Source organism: Ochotona curzoniae, unplaced genomic scaffold (assembly GCF_017591425.1).
Source record: "Ochotona curzoniae isolate NIBS_2020 unplaced genomic scaffold, NIBS_Ocur_1.0 contig_2723, whole genome shotgun sequence".
NCBI lineage: Eukaryota > Metazoa > Chordata > Mammalia > Lagomorpha > Ochotonidae > Ochotona > Ochotona curzoniae.
This window is the reverse complement of record NW_024465573.1, coordinates 5,317,416-5,341,319: the sequence shown is the minus strand read 5'-3', so window position 1 is coordinate 5,341,319 and position 23,904 is coordinate 5,317,416. Positions and strand designations below refer to the sequence as shown.

The following is a 23,904-nucleotide window of genomic DNA, read 5'->3' as shown; positions in this document are numbered from 1 at the left end:
CCAGCTGGAATTTCTGGCTCCTGCCCTGTCTGGCCCTGCCCTGGATGTTTGACCCATTGGGGAACGAACCAAGATGGAATCAATCTCTCTTCTTCTTCTCTCCCTCTTGCAATGCTACCTCTCAAATAAATAAGTAATCTTTTCTTTAAAAGAAGAAGTCTCAGGCTCCAGTGCCCAAGCCAGGGATGCCACAGGGCAAACAGGAAGACAACTCCACCCAGGGGGAGAGGGCAAATCCAAGCACAGCAGCCAGTGCCCCTGTGGCCTGTAGGATCCCCCCCCCCCATTGAACAGAGTAGTAAGTGAGCAAAATTTATTTAGTGGGAGAAGCTCAGGCAGGAATCTCCTGCCCACCCAGCACACCGGCCCTCCACAGCCTCCGTCATCGCCCCTGGGTTGTTGGAGGGGCAACGAGCCCCCCACCAAGTTGTTGCCATGTTCAAGGCCTGCTCTCCAGGCCTTGGTCCCAGGACACAGAGGGTCGTCGGCAGGAGGAAACAGCTCCTTGACAGGGGCACAGAGTGGAAGGAACCATTACCAGCAGCTCCAGCTATTAACAGCTCAGCCCATACAAGCTCCATGGCCAGGAAGAAGGGTGGCTCATGAACTCGATGGAATTCTGAACTCGATGGAATTCTAATGGGGACAGGGCGAGGGGGTCAGGCAGCTGGGTAGCAGCTGTCCAGGGCTGTGCCACACCTTGTGGAGGTACTTGTTTATGCTGTGGTCATATTATCCGGCAACCAGGAGAGCCCTAACTCTGGGAAACACGGATTCATGGGGACAGATTCCCCACTGGGGTAGCCTAGTCCTACAAGGTCGTGCCTGGCTCGGCCTTGGCAGGCAAGACCCACGAGAACACATCCAGCCAGTATTTTCCTGATGGCACCAGGACACCAGGAAGAAGCATGTGGGTCCATGGGGGCTGGGAGCTGGGCAGCTACTGACCACACTGGGGAAGAGCCCTGGAGACAGGTAACCCACAGGCCTAGGGCAGCACAGGAAGACCGAGACCATGTGTGCCCAGCAGCCCCCGGTCCCTCCCTCTGAGATGGGATGGCTGTGGGCACAGGAACAAGGGCAGTCATCGATGCCAGCAAGCAGGAAAGGGGCCTGGATGGGCACGGCCAGTGTGGAAGGGGAGCCCAGGACGCCCGGAGAGGGTGGGGTTTGGGGAGGAGTGGGCTGGCTCCCTCCCTCCCAGATGAGCACAGCAGCACAGCAGTGGAGAAGCAGGAGCATGGCGGTGGGGCCAGCAGGAAGGGCAGCAGCGGCAGGCAGTGCTTCACGCCTTCTGCCCAGAACTCAGGGCGCCTCATTGGAGCCCATCCCGTTGCCTTTGTTGACGTAGAAGGGCCGGTGGTAGTGAGACTGTAAGATGGGATGAGGGAAGGAGAGTGGTTAGGGAGACCGAGAAAGGCCATGCCTCCTGTCCTAACCTCCCTCAAGGAGACAGCGATGGTGCAAACCCCAGCACTTCCATGTGTACCCCCTCCAAGACCCACCTACCCTGTGACTGAGATCACGGAAGGGGCATGATGCTATCAGAACCTCCACATTCAAATCCAAATGCCAGTTCCTTCTTGCCGATGGGCAGCATCCGACCACCCGCACGCTGCCTCCGAGACACCGGAAAGCCAGCCTGTGCGTGCCATGGCTGCAGTCACCCAGCACTCTCTGCAGCAGCTCATGGAGCCATGTGCACAGCTCGCTGCTTGCATGAATGGGCTCATTTAATTTTTACGACCAGTCAATTAAGTGGGCAACTATGATCATATCGATTTTATAGCTGAGCAAACCGAGGCACAAAGAGGTGAGGCAACTTGCCCAAACTCAGAGAGGGATCCACACCCCAGCAGTCTGGCTCTGCAGCATACGCACATGCACGCACACACACACGCACACACACACACACACACACACACACACACACACACACACACACGAGCACACATACACCCCAGCCTGGATGGTGCTTTGTGCACAAGGGCTCCAACGTGGCCATCTGCATGATTCCTCCTGGCAATGGCTACAGAGGCGGCAGGGTATCCCTGCCTGACACAGACCTGCCTCCTGGTCAGTATTCAGGGAGCATCCCCAGGGACACGGCCCAGTGGCCCACTCACAGTCACGCTGTCTGGCTGTCCGTGCCTAAGGGCCCATTTTAGGGGTTCCTTGCCAATATGAGCACCTCTTCCCCCTAGAGGGGCTCAGGAGACAATCTGTCCGGGATGGGGAACACTGATTTCAACACAGGAAACCCCACCCCACGACCTCAGTCCCAGCACAGCCCCTGCTCCCAGCCCTATCTGCCTGGGAACAGGAGACTCCCGGTCAGTAACACACTGTGCAGGACTCAAGGGCAGCTCAGTGTCCTCAGCTCCGTTCTTCATCAGCCCCTCACTAAACACAAGAAAGAGCTGAGGCCAGCCACAAGGCAGGGTGCAGGGACGTAGAAGTGACTGGGGCCTCAGGTGGACAGCATGGACTACGGGCAGGTAGATGGCTCTGCATATGGAGCACCGGGAGCAGGGAATGAGCAGGACCGAGGTCCACGGTGCCTCCCCCAGCCCCGTCCCCAGCTCAGAGTCCCAACCCAGGAAAGTTAAAGGACTATGAAATCAGCCAGGCCATCTGCTTCATGTCACGGGTGGGTAAACTGAGGCACAGGGAAAGCATAACCAGTTGGTGAAATGGCTGGGCCCATAGCCAGGGCCAGGTGCTGGACACCACAGCCCCACTCTATGAGGGTGGTATGTGATGGCAATGAGCCCTCCACAAGGACCCAGGCCCAGGGGGGCTGGGGAAGGGAGGGGCAGGACTATATCAGGCAACAAAAGCCTCCTTTCTCTCCCCATATCTGCCTTTTGCAGTCTTCTGTTGCAATGCCCATGGGCCCCGCTCCAAATTACACACCCACTCACTCAGCCACTGTGGCCAGACAACTAAAGATCCTCTCTAATGACATCAGCCCCTGCCACTATTTGTGGTCAAGAGCCAATCAGCTCCCCAGGCTCTGAGCTCCACATGCAAAAGCAGCTGAACCAGGGCTCCAGCGCAAACCCCAGGGCCCTCATGCCACACTGCCCATGCCAGCCTCTCTCATAGGGCCTGGCGTAGGCTTTCAGGAGAGACACATTCAGGGAGACAGAGGTGACAGTGTGAATGACAGGCCCTGCCAACTGAGGCCTTGGGCAAGGCATTGGATCACCTTGTCTCAGCATCTACATTCAAAGAACAGAGTCCCAAAATGGGACTCACCCGGAGCCAATAGCCAGTAGGTATCCTGGACCCCATGTCTAGGCTGCTTCATCACGCTGCTCCTCTGGTGCCTTTAAGGCAAAACAGAAGGAGGCCTGAAGATCCCATCCTGATTTCCCATCCTGATTTCCCAGCCCCCAGCACGGCCCCACCTGTACCCTGAGCATCTTACAGTCCCCAAGCTCCTTGAGGTCCTGCACCAAGCCCAAGCCTAATAAGAAGCCAGGGCTGCCCATCCTACAGATTAACAAACACTGTAAGCTTAGCCAGGTTCCCTGCCATCAGCCCTGGGACCCTGCTATACTTTGCTGTGGGCTGGTATTCAGGCTGTTGCCTCCTCATCCATTCACTCCATGGCCCAGAGGATCACCCTGCTCCCACAGGCGCTGGGAACAGGAAGCCCAGCTGTCCTAAGCGATGGCCCCTCTGGTGCCCTGGCAGGCTCCCCTGGCAGCGTCTTACTCACCAGCAGAGTCTGCTTGCCAGATTTCCAAGTCTGCGGCTGGGCCTTAGGGACCTGGCTGCGGATGACTGAGGGATAGCCTGGAAGACAAGAAGCTGCAGTCAGAGGGAATGCTGAGTGAGAGTTGGGGGAACCCCTCCCCAGCATCCCCCAGCCAAGGGCTGCAGCTGGACAGCTGCTGTCTCCAAAGGAACCCTTAAGCATCACCTAGCCCATGACCAAATGCAGCCACCTGAAAAGATGGGCAGCAGACCATATGCACTTGAAATCATCCCCCCATCCACCCACACACACACCAGCTGATGAAGGGAGGAGGCAGCAAAGCAGACATCAGGAGGATCCGCTGGCCAGATGCACAGCGCCAGACAGCAGGGGACCATCACCCCCAAAGCCAGCATCCTGCCACCCACCCAGAGACTCACACCATGGCCCCATCTCTCCCTGGAGGCCCCACAGAGCCACTTCCTAAGCAATAGCTGCCAGGATGGCAGCCAGAGAAGCTCCTTCTGACTGCCCCACACTGGGTGCAGGGTGCTTCCCACTGGCCGAGCCTCCTTGTGCCGTCAACCCTGTGCTGGGAACTTGGGGACTTCACATGTGACTGCTTGGGTAACTGCCCCTTCCCTGCCTGCCACTGTTTCTGTGGGCTCAGAAGTTGGCCCGTGTTGCCAAGCTTGCCATCAGAATTGAAGGATACTAGAGACATCTGCTCCTTCCACCTAGCTCTGCTACCTCTCCCTACCCCACCCCATTTCACCAGAGGGAGACTGAGGTCCAGAGAAGGGCAGGGATGTGCCAGTAGGGCTGCAGCCCCAGTTAGGATGGCAAGTCCAAGGGCAGGTGGTGATCTCTGGGAGTGATCCAGGCTATGACTGCCCAGCCCCTTGCCTTCAAGAGCACAGAGATCTGGCATCCACTATCAGCCTGCAGGGACAGATCCAGCTGCCTAGAAAGACATGGCAGTGAGCTGGGTGCTGAGCAACTCAGAAATTCAGCACAGCCTGCCCTGGGAAAGCCTCATCCTACTCTGACGCAAACCAGAATAAGCAGGTCAGGCCTGGAGCCCATCCACAACCCTGCAAAGCTGGTCAGCCAAGCCAGTCCTTCTCCCACTGTGAGGGCACCCCTTGAAGAGAGGATTGCACAGGTCCCAAGTGGAGACTGGGAGAAGAGAACACGGGCCTCGGCTCTCAGGTCCAGAAATAAAATCCTGGCTATGCCAGGCACAGGGCGGGTGAGGACGGCTTCTGTGAGGAGGGTCGCCCAGTTGTGTGCAGCAGGCAGAAGTCCAGACAGAGTGAGCTGGGAATGGCAAGTCGGGGCATGCATGAGGGGCACCAAGACACCTCAAAGTGGCCCTCAGCCCGGGATGTGCCACCTGCCCCACTGTGGGAGAGCCAACAGAATGGATGGGGGAAATGGGCAGGTACCGGGATCGTTTTTAAACAAACCACTGCGCTCCAGTGATTTGGAAAGCTGTGCAGTGGCCTTGCCCAGGGTGGTGAACTGATAGGGGTTTTTCCCAGTGCCTGCTGGGAGAGAGAGAGGCATTAGCTGCACGGCTGGTACAGGAGGGGCCAAGGGGACCCATCCCTCACTCTCGGGTGCTGTTGCTCACCGCTCTGCAGCCCAGGAGCTGGCCTGGATCAAGCAGCCCTTGACACACCATCTATCCTGGCTGCTGGAGGGACACAGGCAGGGTTCGTTCTCTCTATGCACACAAGTCAGTCCCTCTCTAGATTCTTCTGCCCCACCCCCAACCCCGGCCATCCCGCATTCAAGGGCTTTCCCAGTCAGCCTGAGAAACTCAAGGTGAGAAAAGGTGTCTCCTCCCAGCTTTTTCTCCAAGGCCAAGTGCATCCGACAAGAGACTCTTTAGGGACATCTATGTGGGTTTCTAGGGACCCGAACACTCCAGGTCACACCCAAAGGTGGCCACCAAGTTCCCTGCCAGGTGGCTTTGGCCCAGGCTTTCTAGGGCAGTGGGGGCAGGTTAGGGAGAGGCATCTGTTGAAAGCCACACCAGCCATGATACAACCAGAGCTTCCTAGACCCAGCTGGGAACTGCCCCAGGTCCCACAGACTGGGACTGTTCTATTTGTGTCCCCTTCTCTTTCATCTTTCTGGTGGCCCCAAGTTCCTGCCCAGAGGGAGCCCTGCCTAGAAGGGGCAGCTTAGTGATGAAACTGCCTATGGAGGGAGGGCGCTGTTGGGGAGGGGAGGGACAGCTGTCTGTTTCTTTCCCGTTCTTCCCCCAGACCCCACCAGGACTGCGAAGCCTCTCCTCCAGCCAGGCAGCTTGGGTGCCAAAGGGAAGCCGAGGTTCCTCCCACCAAAACCCACTGCCACGTGAGCAGTACAAAGGGAGGGACCCCACAGTGGAAGGAGCTGGGAGGCGGGGGATGGGGAGCCAAGGGCCTGGTGGTCCCCTCCAGTCACCATGCACGATGACCCCTGAGAGATGCAGATGTGGTTCAGCCAACCCCTCTTTGGCCAAGACCAAGATGGCAGCCACCCCCCTGGCTCTCAGGCAAGGGCTAGCTGCTCTGCAAGGACCATAGGGCACAGAGCAAGGTGAGTGGGTGTGACCGCGGTGGCAGCAGGGGCAGGAGGGGCATCTGGAGGAAGGAAGGCTCACCTTTCAGGGAGAAGGAGGAGCTGCCTTGGACAGCGGGCAGGTCATCAGAGCTCTGCACAGTGGATGAGTATTCCCAGACCCGGGAGGTATAGTTACCTGGTGGGAAAAGCAAGGAGGGGGCCATTGGACCATGGCAACCAGGCATGGAGGAGGGAGGGCAAGAGCCAGGTATGGCCAGTCCTGGATGAGCCACCCCCCACCCCAAGCCAGTATATCTCCCTGCTCCTTCCTGCTATTAAAGTTCTTTCTCTCTAAACTCAAAGTGCAGCCATGTCTTTGGCCAACCCAAAGGCCATGATCCTGCAGAATAAGGGCATCCCTAAGGCACCCCACATGTCCTTCCTAAGCCACTGCCTGCCCCCTCTGTCCCCTCCACTTCCTGACCTCACATGCCCAGCAGTACTCCCAACAGGCTTGCCAGCCGGGGCCTCACACACAGCAGCTTCTCTTGCCTCAGGCCTGTGCCCTGACTGGGGCTTCTGCCTGGGACAGTGCACCTGCTTCTCACCCTCAGCAAGTCCTCACAACGGGTCTTCCCGCACATCACCCTGAATCCCCTGCCCTGGGTTTCAGGTGCTTGTTCAGTTGCCTGTCCCCTGCCAGCATCTCATCCAGTGGCTGGCTTATAACCTGGCTGTTAGACACTGCCCTTGTGTGGGTGATAGAGGAATGCCACTGTCCCACAACCTGGGGACAGGGCAAGCTCACAAAGCTCCTGAAACCCTGCCTGCCAGGTGCACAGGTAAATGAACATCTGGGTGCACATATGTCCCTGGAATTGAAAGGACAAGGAAGCAGTGAGGAAGGGTAGAAGGAACAGAAGGGGCCTTGGGGCTGGGGTTTATCAGAAATGCTATGAGGGACAAGCCCTTACCCAAAACGCCCAGCAGCCCAGGGTGAAGCCTACTCCACAGTGAGCAGCACTTACCAGTGGTCATGGCTGCCTACAGGGAGGGACGAGGTGGCGGTTGGGTTTCTACAGGTCCTTCAAGAGCAGGGCCTTGCACAAATAGATTCACTCAGTAATTCCAGAGGCTGGAGTTCTGGCCCTTTTGGTCCCTCTCAGGGACCTCCTGGGATGCATCCGCTCATGGAGAGAGAGGCCCTGGATGCTGTCTGCCCCTGACTGCTCTTATCTCCCTGGACTCAGAGGAACTTTGGGCACCTCCCTCCTTGCACACCTATGACTGCCCAGACAGAACCAGGGTTCATATACTCCTCAGTATACTGGGCAAAGTGAGCCTCTGCCCTTGGCAGCTGCCCTTGAGGAAGCCATGTCCCTATCCCCATCTCACCTCTTCAGGGCCACAGGTGTCATGCCTAGTTTCCGTAACGGCGATACCACCTGAAACCCCTACCGTGCCTTCCCTCCCACGTACTCTAAGCTGCCGCATCTCAGCTACTGAAGGCAGTCGTTCACAACCTGGCAGAGACCCTCTGTAGGTGCTCTCACCCTGACCCTAGCTGGTCAGGTCACCATGCCTACCTCATCCCAGAGTGGACATTTACCACAAGGATCCCCCTACATCCTTCAAGGATGAGAAACCATGGGGAAAACATCTGGGGATTCCTGAAATAACTAAAAATGGGTCTGATTTTCTTAAAGTGTGCATACGTGTCCTCAGGTTTTGGGGTATTTGTGTTCACCTGTGGCCCAGCTGTCCCACCCCTGAGCATACACCCAAAGGAAGTGAGATCAGGACAGGCAAGACACGCCTGCACTCCTGTGCCTATCATAGACATAGAAACAACTTAGATGTCCATCAACTGATGAGCAAATAATACACGCACGTGCACACACACACACACACACGCACATATATATTTGCATGATGAAATATGACTCAACCATAAAAAGCAATGAAACCTGACATTTGCAACAAAGTTGATGGAACTAGAGGTCATAATGCTAAGTGGAAGAAGCCATAGCGTAAACACTGTGTGGCTGCTGTGTTATTTAGCATGTTGTTGTAAACAATGTCCCATTGAATTATACCACACAAGCAACAATGTCCCCTTCTCTTCCACATTAAGATCATTGTCATGAATCTGTCATTTTGTAACAATCATACCCTTCTTTTTAAGAAAAAACATCATGTGTATGCATTTAATGTCTACTTATGAAGTGAATATGGCAGATACTAAAAATCGTTTAGACTGGAAAAAAAAGTTGTAGCAGGGAAAAAAAAGAAGCAGCATGTAGGACTCAGGTTTCCAATGATGCCTACTGAATGACATCACAGCCTGCACACCCATGCACACGCACTCACACACCCATGCACACTTTAACCTCAGCAGAGCCCCTTCCCACTCCAGCTCCTCACCTTCATTTCCTACTGGGCAGCCCAGCACCCTGACTCCAGTCCCACCACCACCTCTCACCTCCTGGACTACCACCTGGTCCCCTGCCTAGCCTTGCACTGAGAACTGTGTACTCACTACCTTTGGTGCCGTAGAGATTGCTGAAATTCTTCTGGTTGGTCTCCTTGGAGAGGCGGCTGGGCGATGATGGCTGGAAAGAAGTGCGAGCCCCACCTGCGGGCAGAGAAGGCTCAACTGTCATTGTGGAAATGTGGGTCTGGCTCAGTTCAGAAGCCCAGCCTCCCCTCTTGAGGGGCTTGTGCAGAAAGCCTGGCCCCCCAAAGAGTACTCAGCTACAGTCATGGGACAAGGGCTCAGCAGAAGGGAGCCACTTTTCTTCCAATCAGACACTATGGACAACCACACCGAGGGCATGAAGGAACCCCTGCGTAGCCTCCTACCAAGGGGCGCTGGGCAAGCCAGCACACCCCCACCTGAGCCAGCCCCTGTATGAGGAGGAGCCCAGAGCTGGGTGATGAGGAGCTGCGGAACCGGAAAGAGGTTGTGGCAATGTGGGAACAGAACCAGCAGTGAACATCCCCCTGGCTGCCTGGTGCCAGAACGGGGCAGAAACTGAGCCCCAGGGACAGGTACTGGTCCCCCACAGGGGGCTCCTTCCTCTCCCCCATCCCACAGCAGCCTGGCTGGCCTTGCTCTCCTGCTGTCCTTGGCCCTCCTTTTGCCTCTGTCCCAAGCTCCTTTCAGTCTCCACCACCCTCCCCCAACCCTGGAGCAGAGCCCTACCTAACCAGCCTGCTCCTTCCGCCCAAATGTCGCAGATTAGCTCAAGACACAAGAGTGGGGGGGGGGGTAGCGGGGAGCTGCCAGCCCTAAAGGCCACTGTACCCACTCTGCAATAGGAAAACTGGGTCTAGAGCTAGCAATGCCCAGCCTCTCTCAGGAGTCCCAGGCTCTAGACTCCTGGGTCATCACCTGAGCAGGTAGTGCGTGTCCCTCCTCCTCCTCCTGGCCATCTACAGGCAGGACAAAGAAGCTGGCCAGGGCTACATTAAAACTGATCTGAAGACAGAGAGAAAGAGAAGGCTGGGTGCAGCTGCCCAGCATCTCACAGAACCAGTCCACAGGGGCATTAGCCCCAGGCAGGGCGAGGGGCGGGGCCAGAAGCTGGGCCCACACCCGGAATGTCGGAGGGTGGGGAAAAGCCAGGTGTTGTTTTCAGGCTGGGTGGGGCAGGAGAGATTCTTCTCTGAATTCATGTCTGCAAATCCCCCCACACGCTGCCTTGCATGAGTGGCTGATATGTGAATTACTGATTGGAGCCCTGACCTGTCCCCTGCCTACCTTGGGTGCCTTCCCACATCTCCTTCATCTTGTCCCCACCCTGGTCTCACACACACACAGTCTCTCTCTTTCTCTCTCTCTCTCTCTCTCTCTCTCTCTCTCTCTCTTCATCACAGCACATCCACTCTTCTATAATCGGCATGCTCGTGGCTGGTGACTGGCGGTTAATGTTTGCAGAGGGGCCAGGCTGCCCCCAGAGCAAGGTCCTGGGATGGACCAGTATACAGAGGAAGTTACTGGGGGCCAGGCTACATGCTGAGGGCACTGGAACAGGATCCCCCTCTTCACACCCTGGAGGTACAATGGGCATAAGGTTAAATAGGCACAATCATGCCTCAGGCCTGGCAGAGCCTAGCCCAGGAGACTCCTCTGGAAATAAAGAGGAGCCAAGGTGTGGGTTGGAAGATGGCTTCTGAGGGGCTGCCTATGTCAGGGGCAGGGACACGTGTCATCAAACCAGGGTGCTTGCCACTTGTGTTGTCCAGAACCACACAGGGACTTGCCCAGGCCACCTGAAAGTGCAGTCAGCCCACCCAGAAGAACCAGGAGTCTCCTCCTTACCCTTGGGTGTGAGGTACATGGAGTACCTCTTCATGGTGTCTGGAGTACTCCACTCACTCGTGTAGCTGTTTGTGTAATTGTTCATGTAGCGGTGATCCCCACCTGGGAAGGAGAGAGGCTGGCTCAGTTGAGGGGCAAGTGGAGAAGAGGAGAGCTGGCTGCAGGAGACATTCCCTGGGTTTGGGAGAATCAACCTACAGCCCATCCTGTGTCCCTGGGAGAGGAGCCAGGGTCTGCAATGAGTCACACGGACACACCGGCACACCACCAAGGGGCTGGTCTCTCACGAGCTACAACACGTGTATACAGCAGTTGACAGTTACAATCTGGTGGCCAAATCCATGTCTCATTTCATCCATGCAACCACCTGGGGCAGGTATGAATGCCTTCATGTGAAAGGTCAAGAAACAGGCTCACCCCATGTCACACACTGACAACCCTGACCCCTGCTTCCTGGCTACGTCCCAGCCTCTAGCGGGAAGATGAGTCCTCACGTTACTTTCTGGATCCAGTAGCTGAGTGGAGGCAGGTGCTGCCAGTGCCCTCACAACTCACTTCAGTAACGGATACCCCATCCACTCTTCACCCACTATTTCCCCATCTTCTGCTTACTCTCCTGCCATCTCCCCTCTTCTGAGCGAGAGGAGGAAGAAGCAGCTCAGATCATCATGCTTCAGCCCCACCTCCTGAGCCTAGTGGGGTCCAGGCTTTCAGTGGACATTCCCCAAAGGAAACAGACCCTCCTGGGTGCCAGGCCAGCCCTCTGCCTAGGTGAGCCCGATGAGGGTGGCCTGGTGCTTCCTTGCTTCTGGGCCTATGAGTGTGGGAAGGAGCCTGTGGGTCAGGTGGGCAGATGGGCATCAGGGGAGTAGACGCCTATGCCCAGATGTGACTCACCAGCTACCCATCTCCTTGCCTCCTACAGCTGACATCCTCCCAAAAACAGAGTGGCAGTGACACACACACAAAGCACAGACGCCAAAGAGCCTCCCCAGCAGCCGCAGGCACAGGTGCAGGGCCACTGAGTCAGCAACGCCCATCCCTGCTCCTGGCAACAGTCTTGCTGTACATCTTACCCAGAAGGCAGGGCCACACCTGCACACAGGTCACAGCCAGGACCGTGGGGACATTGAATTGGAACAAACAGCAGCTGGGGAGCTGGAGAATTCCTGGCAGGCTTACAGGCCACCTGCCCCCAGTCAGAGTCCTCCTGCTAGGTCTGCATCCTCCCAGGTCTGGCTTGACCAGAGCAACAGGGCTATGCAGCCAGATCTGTGTCCCAGGACCCATGATCCTCACACCCATCAGTGCTCCAGTGCAGGGGGAGGAGGCAATAGTGCCACCAGCCACAGAACAGCAGCTCCCTTGCTGAGAAGGCACAGCTGACTGAAGAGCAGAGAGCCGGGCACTCCCTCCTGTCTAGCTGTGTGTACTGTCCAAAAAACTGCAAAGCAGCTTCCTCCAGACTCAAGCTTCTCATCTGTAAAGTGCCATGCACCCCACAGGGTTGATGCAGCTGTGTGAGCCAAGAGCTAAGCTCAGCGTCCGGCATGCAGGGATGGTCCATCACCGTCAGCCATCACTGTCAGCACCACAACCATTGCGATTGTCATTAGGAAGCAGATGCCAGATCCAAGTGCCATTGAAAGCCCAATGATTGTCTTGCTGGAATGGCTTATCTGTCCTCAGCTGTGATGGAATGTCCCTTCATTTCACAGAGACACTGTGTGACAGTGCCATCACTAAAATACAAAGGCACCTCAGGAAACAGGAACCTCTGGAAGACCCTTTTCTTCTGCACACTCCCACCCACCCCTCGTCCCCAAGGACTCCTGAGTCCCACATGGACACCCAACCTGTGTTCTTTCCTTAGAGGTGTCCATGGCTATCCATTCAGGCCCTATGCTGAGCCAGAGCCATGGGGTGTGGCCTGGGGGTTAAGTGCCCAGGCTGCAGGCCCTGCAGGGGCAGGGAGGGGAAGAACCTCATAGGCTGTTTCTCAGAACATGAGTCAGCTGACCTCTTCAGAAACAGCATGACTCAGCAGAGAGGGGAGCTGCTGAGTCAGACATGCTGTGTCCCAGACACACTGTATCTCACTGTCCCCAGCCCAGGCCACCAGGCCAAGTCTACCCCTACAGTGCTCAGCACAGTACAGGGACAGGCACATTCTTCCTGCAAGCCTACTCTAGGTCATAACAACTGTAGTATGCAAAGTCCCTGGCTGGGACTCTGGTCCAGGCAAGTGGCAACTTCCATGCAGTTGCTGGGTTGGGCCCCGTAATTACAAAGGGTTTTGAACAGGACCCACCCCGGGCCCAGGAAGAGGGCATTCCTGGAGTCAGCCCCCCGAATGTGAGGCCCCCCCAAAGCAGCAGCATACCCATGGCAAAAATGCAACAGATAACTAGAACCCCGATTCTGGCATGCGAACCTACACAGGCACAAGAATGTACTCTGAGAGAGAAAGATCCGTAGCACAAGAATGAACCCACCATTCTCCATATGGTTCCTCTCAATGAAGTTACGGCTCAGGTCGGCTTTGCACATCTTCTCCACATGACGCATGCACACATTGAGTAGGTCATCCTTGCAATTGCTGAGTGACTGGCCCAGGCCCTCCCCCTCCAGCAGGACATGGTAGGTGGGTAGCGGTGGGGGCAGGGTATAATTGCTCATCAAGTCACCAAATTCCTACCAAGAAAGGAAAGAAGTCATTGACATCCCAGATCTCTCTGTGAGCTCTGGGGATGTTTCTGTAAGACAGGCTCAATGCTGGGACCCACAGGAGCTGGCCTCAGATGTCTACCAGCCCTGTGTGCCCTCCTTATTCTGTGCAATGGGAACATTCAGAATTCACTAGTACATGCTGGGTGCCCATCATCCCCAAAGGCACTCACCTTCTACAGTGTGACTCCATGATTCCCATGGAGTGTAGTGTGCCCACCTTCCAGGGCCTTGTGAGAGTGACATAGGTGAGGGATGGTAAGGAAATGCTGACCACTTCCACAGTATTCTGGCTCCGCCACAAGTGCAGCCCCTCCACTTCTTACTTCCTTTTCCCCTCACTAGAGAATCCCCCCTCCTTCTCACACCCTAAACATCAGATTCAAACTTTACCTCCTGCACAAAGCCACCCTGAGATTACTCCAGCCTGCTGGCCTCTCTCTGAGATGCTCAGGGACTTATCTTCTGAGCCATATGCATTATCATTTAATTACACCCTGTCCTATATTGTTCTCTAATTGTACAGGTCTTATCAGCTCAGCTGGATTGCAGCAGCTTGGGGGCAGAAACCATGTCTTCAACACTCCATTCCCACTGCGCCTAATGGAATACTGGGCACCCAATAGTAGTCAAGACACTTTAGCAGGTAGAAGGATGGGTGGATGAATAGACAAACATCAAGATCAGCTATAACAAGCCACACTCCAATGTTGCTCTCCCCCTACTCAAAGCAGGCATTGCTAATTGATCCCAGAACCTTTTTGTGTTTAATCTGGAACTCTGTTAGTGCATATCAGTTGTGGCTGGGACGAGGTGACATTTGTGTACCATCTTTAGAGTCACTAGCAGGTGATGGAAACAAACAGTGAAGCAAAGAGTTGGAATGGAGTCCTGATGGGTGAGGGCCTAAGCAAGGGATGTAATGGGAGGATAGAGATGAGTGGAGGAAGCGCTCATCACCTGCAAAAAGAGCACCGAGTCGCTGATGTTGTGCAGCTGCTCCCGGGTCTGCTTGTCTTCGTGTAGCACCTTAGCCCTCTCATCCAGCGCATCCACAATCACTTTCACCTGGTCCACGGCGTCCTGCTCCCGCTGCTCCAGGGCAGCCCTCACTTCCTCCTTCTGCTTCTCCAGCTCCCGCACCAGATCCCGGAAGCTCTGTTCCAGGATGGCCTTCTCATTGGTGGTGAAGCTCTGGGTCCAGAGACAGGGGAAGCAGAAAAGGGGTTCAGTTGGGAGGAAGAGCTCCCCAGAAGTGAGCATCACTGGATGCCCAGTGTGGGTTTGAATCGCTCCCCTGCCCCAGCCCACCAAAACCTTTCGTTTAACCAAGATCCTTAGTCAAGAGCCTCACAGAGCAATGCCCCCCACCCTGCCATGGCTGGAGATGGCCGGGTCATCATACAGCCCACCTTTTCTTATCCCTGGGGGCACCTTCCATATGGTGGATTGACACAAGTCATTATTTCACATTTAAGTGATATCCTGTGGGCACAGACATTGTCCCATGAGTCAGGGTGTCCCCACCAAAATGCCAGCAGAACCAAACACCATTCAGAAGGCGAACTGACTGGCTATCCACGGGGCCAGGGTGGAGCCGATGATTTTAGATTGTGATTTGCAATTACTTGAAGCATGGCAGACATTCATCTAGCCATCCTGGCATGCATAGAGGAGACAGAATGTGTGCTTGGTAGCTGGGAAGTCAGGTGGGTAGAGCAGACACTGCAGGACATCAGATGATACCATGAAGGTAATGATGATTTAAAATGAATTATTAGGGGACAGGAATGATCCCACTCGGACCAGACTGACATTGAGAAGGGGAATGAAGATGGGAATGGCCAAATGGGTGGGAAAAGCCAGGAGAGACCAGTGTTGAGTGTCAGGGTAGACCGAGGCCCACCCTGGGAAAGGTGGAAAGGTGAGTTAATGGTGCTGTGAGAGTCGCCTGGGATGGCACACCTTGATGCGGTCCTTCTCCTTCTGCCACTTCTCAGCTTCATCCTCAATTTCAATGATCTTCATCTGCAGCTGCTCCTTCTGCAGCGAGAGCTCTGTCTGCAGGGAGAGAGCCAGGGTACAGAAGTCAGGAGAAGAGGAGGAGAAACCACGAAACAGGGGTCCACGCCCTAGCAGGGCTCATCACCTCGGACACTCATCACCTCATTCAGACATTCGGAAATGGCAGACACCCACTACCAGTTGCTAAGGACACAGCTGCTGGTCAGACACCATCTCACTGCCCTCTCAGGCCACTATGACTGGACATTCTAGCCTTGACCTTCTAAGGCTGAATCTTCCTGGCTCCTCCCTGCATCATGAGCTCAGGGACAAACAGAGATCCTGGACCAAATGGACCCTGGGGGCTTTGGAGAGACATAGACAGGGGATCCAGCCCAACCCAGCCCAGCCTAGCCCAGCCCAGGGAGTGTCTCATGGCAACAGCACACAGCGTTTCTGCTGCATGACGTGGGGCCCGTGTGGCAAGCAGGAGCTGGGTTGCCGCCGGCGTGGACTCCGTCTGGGCAGGCAGTCATAAACCTGTTTATTGAAAAGGGAATGCATTCTGCAGGCTGGGCCAACAGGAACTTGGACCCAGAGTCTCTTGGAGCCCAGCGGGAGAATGCAGGCTGAGAAGAAGGTGGCTCAGGACCATCCAGGACGGTAGTCATCCTTGCCCAGGCCCTTCTCTATAAAGCAGCTACATTAGAGACAAAAGAAGACCACGGATGTTCAAACTAAACCACTCAGTCAGGCTAAGAGACACCTCTTTTACTGTGCTGGGGTCTCAAAACAGAAGCAGCTAGGAAGACAGGTGGGAGAGCCCCACTAGATGACGGGAAGATCCAGGCTTCAGGGCTGGCATGCCCTCACTACCCCCACTGGGTTTTAAATGCAAAGTTCCAGCCCTTTCTCCAGCCATCTCCTTGGGACACCCATAAGAATGGTCATGGTGAGGAGGCGACAGGCCACTAGGAATGTGAGCACCATGGAGCAGGGCACAGGGCTCCCCATGCAGCACCTTCTGTGCACTCCACCAGGCCAGAGGGTCCTGGGACACCTACCACAAGCACCCAGTGAAGCAGAGCCAACAGCGGCAGTGGAGAAAGCTTGCCTGGCTGTCTTGGACATGATGTTCCCACGATGCGAAGGGAGGAGGGAAGGAGCCACAGAGATCCCTAGACAAAGCCCTGATTCCCCAGCCCGCCCAGCTCCTCATGCTCTGGCCCCAGCCAGGCTATGAGACTCCACATTGTTCTCAGAGAGCATCTGCCCCACCCACAGTGACCTGGAAAGCCCACGGCATGGAACATGCCGTCACCCAGGGAGGATAGAGAGCCGTCAAGAGGAGTGAAGAACAGGGAGCTGAATGTGGGGACTTGGTCTGGCCTCGGGGGAAGGCCAGGTAGAAGAAGCCAATAGCCAATGGGGGCAGAGATGCAAAGGCAGAGACCAGAGAATGAGACCCCCTTGCACGCAAGAGAACAGGCAGTGGAAACTTGACCTTGCACTTTCAGAGGACGCAGAGTCCGGGATCCCCAAATCAGAGGGGCAGCAGATCTGACTGTCCCTGAGCACCCTGAGAAAGCTCAACCTGGCTGTGGATCTGAGTCTGAAGATTAGACCAGGAGTGTGTACCAGGCACCACCCTCATCCATGGAGGACATTCCCTGCAGCAGAGGGGTGCTCACCCAACACAAAGACTGAGGAGCTGGCACTTGGGTTTCCCACCCACTTCACACCCCCCAGAACCAGATGTGATGAGAAGAAAAGCAGAGAATCAATATGTACTTGCTCCTGTCCCCAGACCTGGGCCTGGGCCAAGCACGGACAGGGCAGGGCAGGGCAGCAGTGCTGTAAAATGAGCCATGGAGGGGTCCTGATGGGAGCTCACCCAGAACACAGGATGAGGACTCCAACAGCCACAGCCCAGTAGGCAGGAAACAGGCCTTGCAAGCCCCCTGGCTTCACAGTGTCCCAAGAGCCCCATCAGCTCCACTGAGGCAGCAGGAACACCTGCTGAGGTAGACATGGGTCGGGGCAGAAGCCCCCAGAAATCATCTGGCACAGGATGACACAGACAGAACAGTCATTCCAATTGTCTGTGTCATGTGGGCACTTTCTACTTTTGCTCAGAGGAGTGAGCACAGTGTGGTGAGCAGATCAGCTGGCATGGAAAAACAAGGGTGGAAGGTGGGCAGGAGCAACCAGGCAAGGTCTTGGTGGTGCACAAAGGCAAGGAGGCTGTGTGCCATAGGATTGGGACCTGGATACAGTGCACACTGTCCCTATGTGGAGGGAAGGGCACAGTGTTTGGAGAGGTCAGCAAGGCCGAGACACCACAGCTTGGATCACCAAGAGGTGAAGACTAGAAGACAGGAAGGGGTAGGCTAGGCACCTACAAATCAGAAAGTTTGGCCATGTGCTTGAAGCAAACAGGGTGGAGGGGCCATCAGGAGCCAGAGAGTCAGGGTCAAGGATGGGAAGGGTCTCACCCAGGTGAGCATGGATTTGATGAGCTAGAAAGAGGCGGCACAAAGGCCAAGGGATGGAGTGGGTAGACAAGGAAACATTCCCCCCCAGGGCAGAGAGGTTAGCCCACTTAGAAGTCCCTCCTATATAAGAGAGCAGCAGGTGAGTTGAGGTGTGCACAGGCCAGCCAGGGGAGTGGGCCCCGCTCCTGACAGGGGAGGAGGGGAAGCAGCTGACTGCCCATGTGAGAAGGCAGGGTCAGGAGTGGAGCCGGGCTGTCTGGTCCGTGGGCGTGCTGGAGGCTGGAGCCTGCCCCCAGTTTCTGCACAGCATTAAGGAAGTCAGACAGAAGCTGGGAGTGCACCCTACAAGACCAGACTCGCAGGATCTGGCGGGGCTCCTAGAAGAAATGGGAGCTGGGGATTTGGGGCAGCTGCCACTATCCTCCTTGACTCCAGGGTGGGCCCCATGTCCTCTGTCTGGAAGGCAGGCGTGGATGAACCCTCTGGGGTACACAGAGTGTACCCTCAGCTCTGGGCAGCGCTTCCTTTACCGGAAGTAACAGAATATGAGAAGTCTCTGCTGGATTCCCCTGCCACACAGAAAGTAGGGAGGATGGCACCTGGGACTAGAGAGCGTCTGGTATGTGCCAGGCATTGTCCTTAACCTGCCCAAGCTCCCCATGCAAGCTTCATTTAGAAGCCACAGCATGGGAAACTCACCAGCCTTGCCAGGTGGCTCACTTGCTCACTCCAGGGTAAGCAGATGGCAGAGAGGCCAGGCCCAAAATCCAGGCTCCCATCCTGCTCTGTGTCCTTAGGGGCTACTACAGGGGACCTGGCTCTGGACTCTGCCTGGCCCGTTGAGCTCCTCTTTACTCAGCCTGCCCAGGATCCCTCTACCCCAAGGTGGGAGTTGGGGGAGGGAGGGTCCAACTGGCTGCTTCTGCCTTTTGCCCTCCTATCTGCCTTCCCTCCCCCTATAAGTCCCACTTCCTCCCCCTACACTCTGCTGCCTGATGGGGCCTCCTTCCCACAGCCCCACCCCTGCTCACACCCCTGCCCGACTTCCTCCCACTCTGGCTTCTCCCTTCTCCCAGTCCAGGCCTGTCGCCCAAAGCCTCCTTTGTTAACATCTCCCACACCCCTGCATGCCTGCCTCTTGTTCTCTGCTGCCCGGGCCTGCCCGGCTGAGGGTCCGCCAGCCTTGAAAGGCTTCTGGTCCTGGGAGCTGAGAGGCGGCACAGCCTGGCGGGGCTCGAGATCTGGCCAAGGTCTCAGGTGCACTCATGTGCGTGTGCTGTTCTAAGGGGGAGGCTCTCTGAGCTGCCCCATGGGCCATCAGCTGTGACATTTGCCAAATGAGCCAGTTAATTGCCAAATTTGTACTTTGAGACAAATGGTAATTACCCGGATAAGAATCTGAAATGCTGGATAGATTTCCCCGTTTCCACTAGGGTGTCAAGCAGAGAGGCATCCATCACTCTGCCGGGTCACAGTTCACCATTCCTTCCAGCTCCCTACAGCCTAGAGTCTGGCAGGGGCATGGAGGGAGAGGGGGCCTTCACCCTGGCACCCCTGCACCAGCGATGGGCCCTGAAGGGAGTCGCCTCTCCTTAGGATCCCCAAGGGAAGGAGACTCCAAAATTCACAGACCTCAGCCTCTGACTCCCTAAATAAGAAGCACCCAGGGCAAGGCCTGGGGGTCTGCATTTTTGCAGGTCACAGGACATCCCAGTCTGAGGACTGCTATGTGACTGACTGCAAGGAGCCCCTTCCAGTCTCCCACTACCACCACCACCACCACCACCACCACCAGAGGGACAAAGGTGTAGCTAACTAACGTGGTGGAAAGGAATCCGTGCTCTCACCCCAGAGGGCCGTAACTCATGTAAATATCTTGGCAGCCTCAAACCTGTTTCTCCGCCAATAAATTCTGTGCAGTGAGTGCCACCCTAGCAGGTTGCCATCAGGAATGACCGAGCCTGCATTCCCTTGGGACCAGTTGTCATCCACCTGTCAGCGATCTCTATTCTGCCCTGTTTCCTGTCTCAACATCTTGCTTCTCATTTTCCATCAGCTCCCAAACAGCTCACCCCACCTCTCTCGCCCACCCTGGCCTGGGGTAGATGCTCCGCAGCCTTTAGCCCGACCCAAGTCACTGCTGGCTACTGGGGAGCCAGAGACTGCAGGGCCAAGGACTGCTGGGCCTAGCAGCCTGGAGACTCAGCTTTCCTGAAAGCTTGGGCAACACGATGAAGAATGTGGTGCAGTGAGAGAAATGGACAGAGCTCAGTGGCAAGACAGGAGTTGCAGGGAGTGGACAGGGCAGAGGCCTAGCCCCTGTCTCCCTGGTATGTGCTTTCCCCGTGCTGCTTGCAATTACCCAGTGACAGGCAGCTGTCCACATCCCAGCCTGCAGCAGAGGACACTTGGAACACACAGAAAGAAGGGACACTTGGGCCATTTCCAGCTCACCTCCTAGCCCAGCCCAGCCTGTGAGATGCAGAGACAGACAGGAGGACATGTTTAGGACTGCTTTTGACACTGGGGTAAAATGAATCACGTTCTGGCCCACCAGCAGAGGGACTCAGCACATTGTCACATCCATCGAATGACCTCTGGCTAGAATGACTTCTGCACAGTGCCTGCAAAAGAGCCCCCGCAGTCATGGGTGTCACCTGCGGTTTCAGGTGGCCAAACCCAGACAGGCCTGCAGTTACCTCATCCAGGCCTGCAGAACAGGTTCTGCACAGGCTTCTTGCCACCAGCCATATGTGGGCTGATGTTTGGGTCCTGCAGGAGATACCCCTGGATCATGCCAGAATAGACACACTCCTGCCCTTTGGTCCCTCGACTCACTGCCCCTGCTCAAAAAGTGCCCAGGTCCGAGGGCCAGCGGGGCCGAGCCTGGACAAATAGCTGTGCTCCAGCACAGGTTCCTTGGCCCCCTCTCCAGCAGAGCAGGCATCCTTGACTAAAGCACATGTATCCACAATTCCACCCTCTCAGTGTCCCTTCCTTAAGGCCTTATCAAACTTGGGACAAAATGGGGTGAGGTTTGGGAAGGCTTCTTCCTTCCCCTGAGCCTGGGTCTCTGTCTGCAGGTGGAAGAGGAGACCCACGTGGAACCCAGCATTCTGTCGCCGGCCATAGGATGTTGACCTAACAGGTGCCTCTACAGAACTGGGCGGAGGTGACCAGTCTTGTTTGTGCGGCTGAGCTCTGCCTCCTGACCTACATCATGAGCCAGCAAGGGCAGGACTGTGTCTGCGAGTCTTACAGCAGCCCCCGCACCAGAACTTGAACTCAGAGTACCAGTGTCCAAGATCCTGCTGTCCCCAGAACCACCCTCTCCAGCTCTTCTTAAGCTTTCATTCATATCAAATTTGGGGCCAAACTCTGCAGCAAACAAATCGACAAGAGTGTACCTTGCTTGTGCCTGGGGCCTCCGCCCTCCCAGCATCTCTGCTCCCTCCCTGCCCTGACGCCTCAAAGTCATTTCCAAGAATCCTAGTTCTGCCATGGAAAACCATCACTCTGCCCCAACATCTTGGGGAAACTGAGGCTGAGAGAAAGGAAGAGATAGAGTCATAATACTGTAAGCTACCTAAAGGCAAAAGCCAGAACTTGGACTTGGTCTCATTTTCATAAACCCCATCTGAGCCTCAACCATGTCTTGGCTACAGTCAATGAAGATGGTCCACCATGGATGTGTTTGGACACCGCTAGTGGGCTCCCTAAAGATGGGCACAACAACCCTGCCTCTTCCTTCTCCTGTGTTGAAGTTTAAAGCCAGGGGTGAGGGCACAGGACAGGGAACCTGGGGACACCTTTTAGGGCCATAAGGCAGCTCCCATCTCTAATTCATCAATGCTGCCCAGAGGCTGGGAGAAAGACAGAGGGAAAGAGTCCCTAGTATCTCCTGGCCAGAAAAGCAGGTAGAGGGAACACTAGACTGTTCCAGCCCAAGGGATACAGAAGCTCAAGAGGAAGCTGAAGCTGACTCCCCTGTACTGGCTGCCAGGACGCTCTGCCCCCCCCCCCGGGACTGACCACAGCGGGAAGCTATGGAGCCGTGCGGGAGAGTGGACCAGCAATCTGAGGGTCAAGGAGCGGCAGCTGCTGTGGGGCCTTTAGCCCAGATCACCTTTCCCAGGTGTGCCATGTCCACAAGCCTGCACTTGCTCCTGCCCACAGAAATACAGGCATAATCACATGCATGGGACTCATGCAAGTACACTCACACGTCACAAACATGCCCACATGCACATCGACAGCCCTCGCACACGGAGGCACACCCCACACACACCAGGTCCACACGTGAGACACACACACACAGCACTCAGGGCCCAACTGAGGGGAGGACACAGGGGGTTAGGGGGAATCAACTCACTGCACTGCCCGAGCAAGGTGCAAAGTCAACCCAGACATCTCATTGCCACCCTCCCCAAATCCTCTCATTCCAGCCTCTTCCCTTACACTCACGAATCAATCCTACTCAGACAAAAATGCTCTCTTAAAAATAAGAGGAGAGAAAGAAGCGGGAGGAAGGGAAGGAGGGGGCATTGGAAGGAAGAGGAGGAAAGAGAAGAAGGAGCAAAAAGAATAAAAGGAAGAAGAAGCCGTTTGAAAGCCAGGCAGAGCCCAGGAGTGAATTACGCTCCATGAGGTCTCATTGCCTAATGAGCTTATCACACACCCCTGATCAAACCCCAGTCTGAGCTTCTGTTGACCCATCTGAGAAACACCCCGCCCCTGCCCCAGCCCCAGATCCTGGAAATTCACACAATTCAGGAGATCCCAAAGGAGGCGCTCAAGACCTCCTGGACATCCCCCACTCTAGGCAAGTTACCTCCTTCTCGGCCTTGGCCTCCTCCACGGTCACCGTACTGTGGTTCTTGTGTTCCTGGAACATGCAAAGGTAACAGATGCAAGTCTGGTCGGTTTGGCAGAAGAGCTCCATGGTCTTGCCATGCAGGGGACACTTGCGGGCCTCGAAGTCCCGGATGGGCTCGAGCAGCGGATGGTCACGGAAGGCGGCACCCTCCAAATGGGGCTTGAGGTGCAGATCACAGAAGGAGGCCTGGCACACCAGACAGGACTTGACGGCCTTCTGCTTGTTGCCGATGCAGGAGTCACACAGCACCTCCTCGGAGCCTGCCTTGGAGCGCAAGTGGAGACCCGCGTCGGTCCTCGGGTAGCTGTTCCTCCGGCTCTCAGCTGGCTCCACGATGGACACTGTGGGCTTGCGGGGCTCCGAGAAGATGGACTTGCGCAGTTCTCCCTTCTCAGCAAAGGTGACGGGCGGCTTCTTGGCAGCGCCCAGCTGCAGGCCAGCGTAGGGGGATCGCCTGCCTTCGGCCGAGTCCATACTGAAGTAGTTGGAGCCCTTGTCGTCCACCGACTCCACAAACTGGATGATGGGCCGGCGCCACTCGGAGCCCGAGAACAGGGCACTCTTGCCTTCCCCCGCTTTCAGGGCGCTGCCGCCCAGGTTCTTGCTCTCGGCCGCCTCCCCACCGTGCCCGTTGGTGGTCTTGGCGTCCTTGCTTTCAGCCTTGGTCCCGTTCTCCAGGCTAGCGCCGTTGGGGCCTGACGGGCTACGGGAATCCCTGCCTTCTGGGGTGGACCCGTTGCTCCTGGAGGCGTCCGCAGCTTCCATCCCGGGGTGCTGGGCTGGTCTGGGTCGAGCTTGCTGGGCTGCAGAGGAGGTGAACTCTGGCGGGCGTCTCAGCAGGGAGTGGGGCAGGCAGCCACAGGACCCGGAGACACACCTGCTGGAGGGGTGGAGGGGGGGTAGGCGGGGAGACCGAGAGGAGGCTAGGAATGGGCGGGGAGCAGCAGCCTGACACAACGGGCCAGGAAGACAGGAAGAAGCAGGCGGCTCCCACAGCCAGTAAGAGGCTAATTAGACCAGGGCCACGCCCCACCCACAGCCATTCCTCACCTGCTTTTTTCGTGTTTTTCTTTTCTTTTTTTTTTTTAAGTTTAGTTATTTTCCCCAACTCATCAACCAATCGATCTGCTTCTACCTGACATGTTGGCTTCTCTTCAGGGAAGCTGGAGGACTGTGTGTCCTCAGGTGGGCGGGCTCTGCCGGACAAAGGGGCCCC

At 56.1% G+C, this 23,904-nt stretch overlaps 1 protein-coding gene across 1 annotated transcript; it reads right to left on the bottom strand.

The window, feature by feature from the left end:
- Nucleotides 1–357: 357 nt before the first annotated feature.
- TRIM29 (tripartite motif containing 29) lies at nt 358–23,562 on the bottom strand. The gene is made up of 9 exons (XM_040977210.1): nt 22,644–23,562; nt 15,279–15,374; nt 14,274–14,507; nt 13,082–13,280; nt 10,587–10,688; nt 8,805–8,897; nt 6,363–6,458; nt 3,728–3,804; nt 358–1,371 (listed from the first exon to the last, which is right to left on the bottom strand). The coding sequence occupies exons 1-9, from the start codon at nt 23,451–23,453 to the stop codon at nt 1,306–1,308; spliced, it is 1,773 nt and encodes a 590-aa protein (XP_040833144.1). The 5' UTR covers nt 23,454–23,562; the 3' UTR covers nt 358–1,305.
- Between the last annotated feature and the right edge of the window lie 342 nt (nt 23,563–23,904).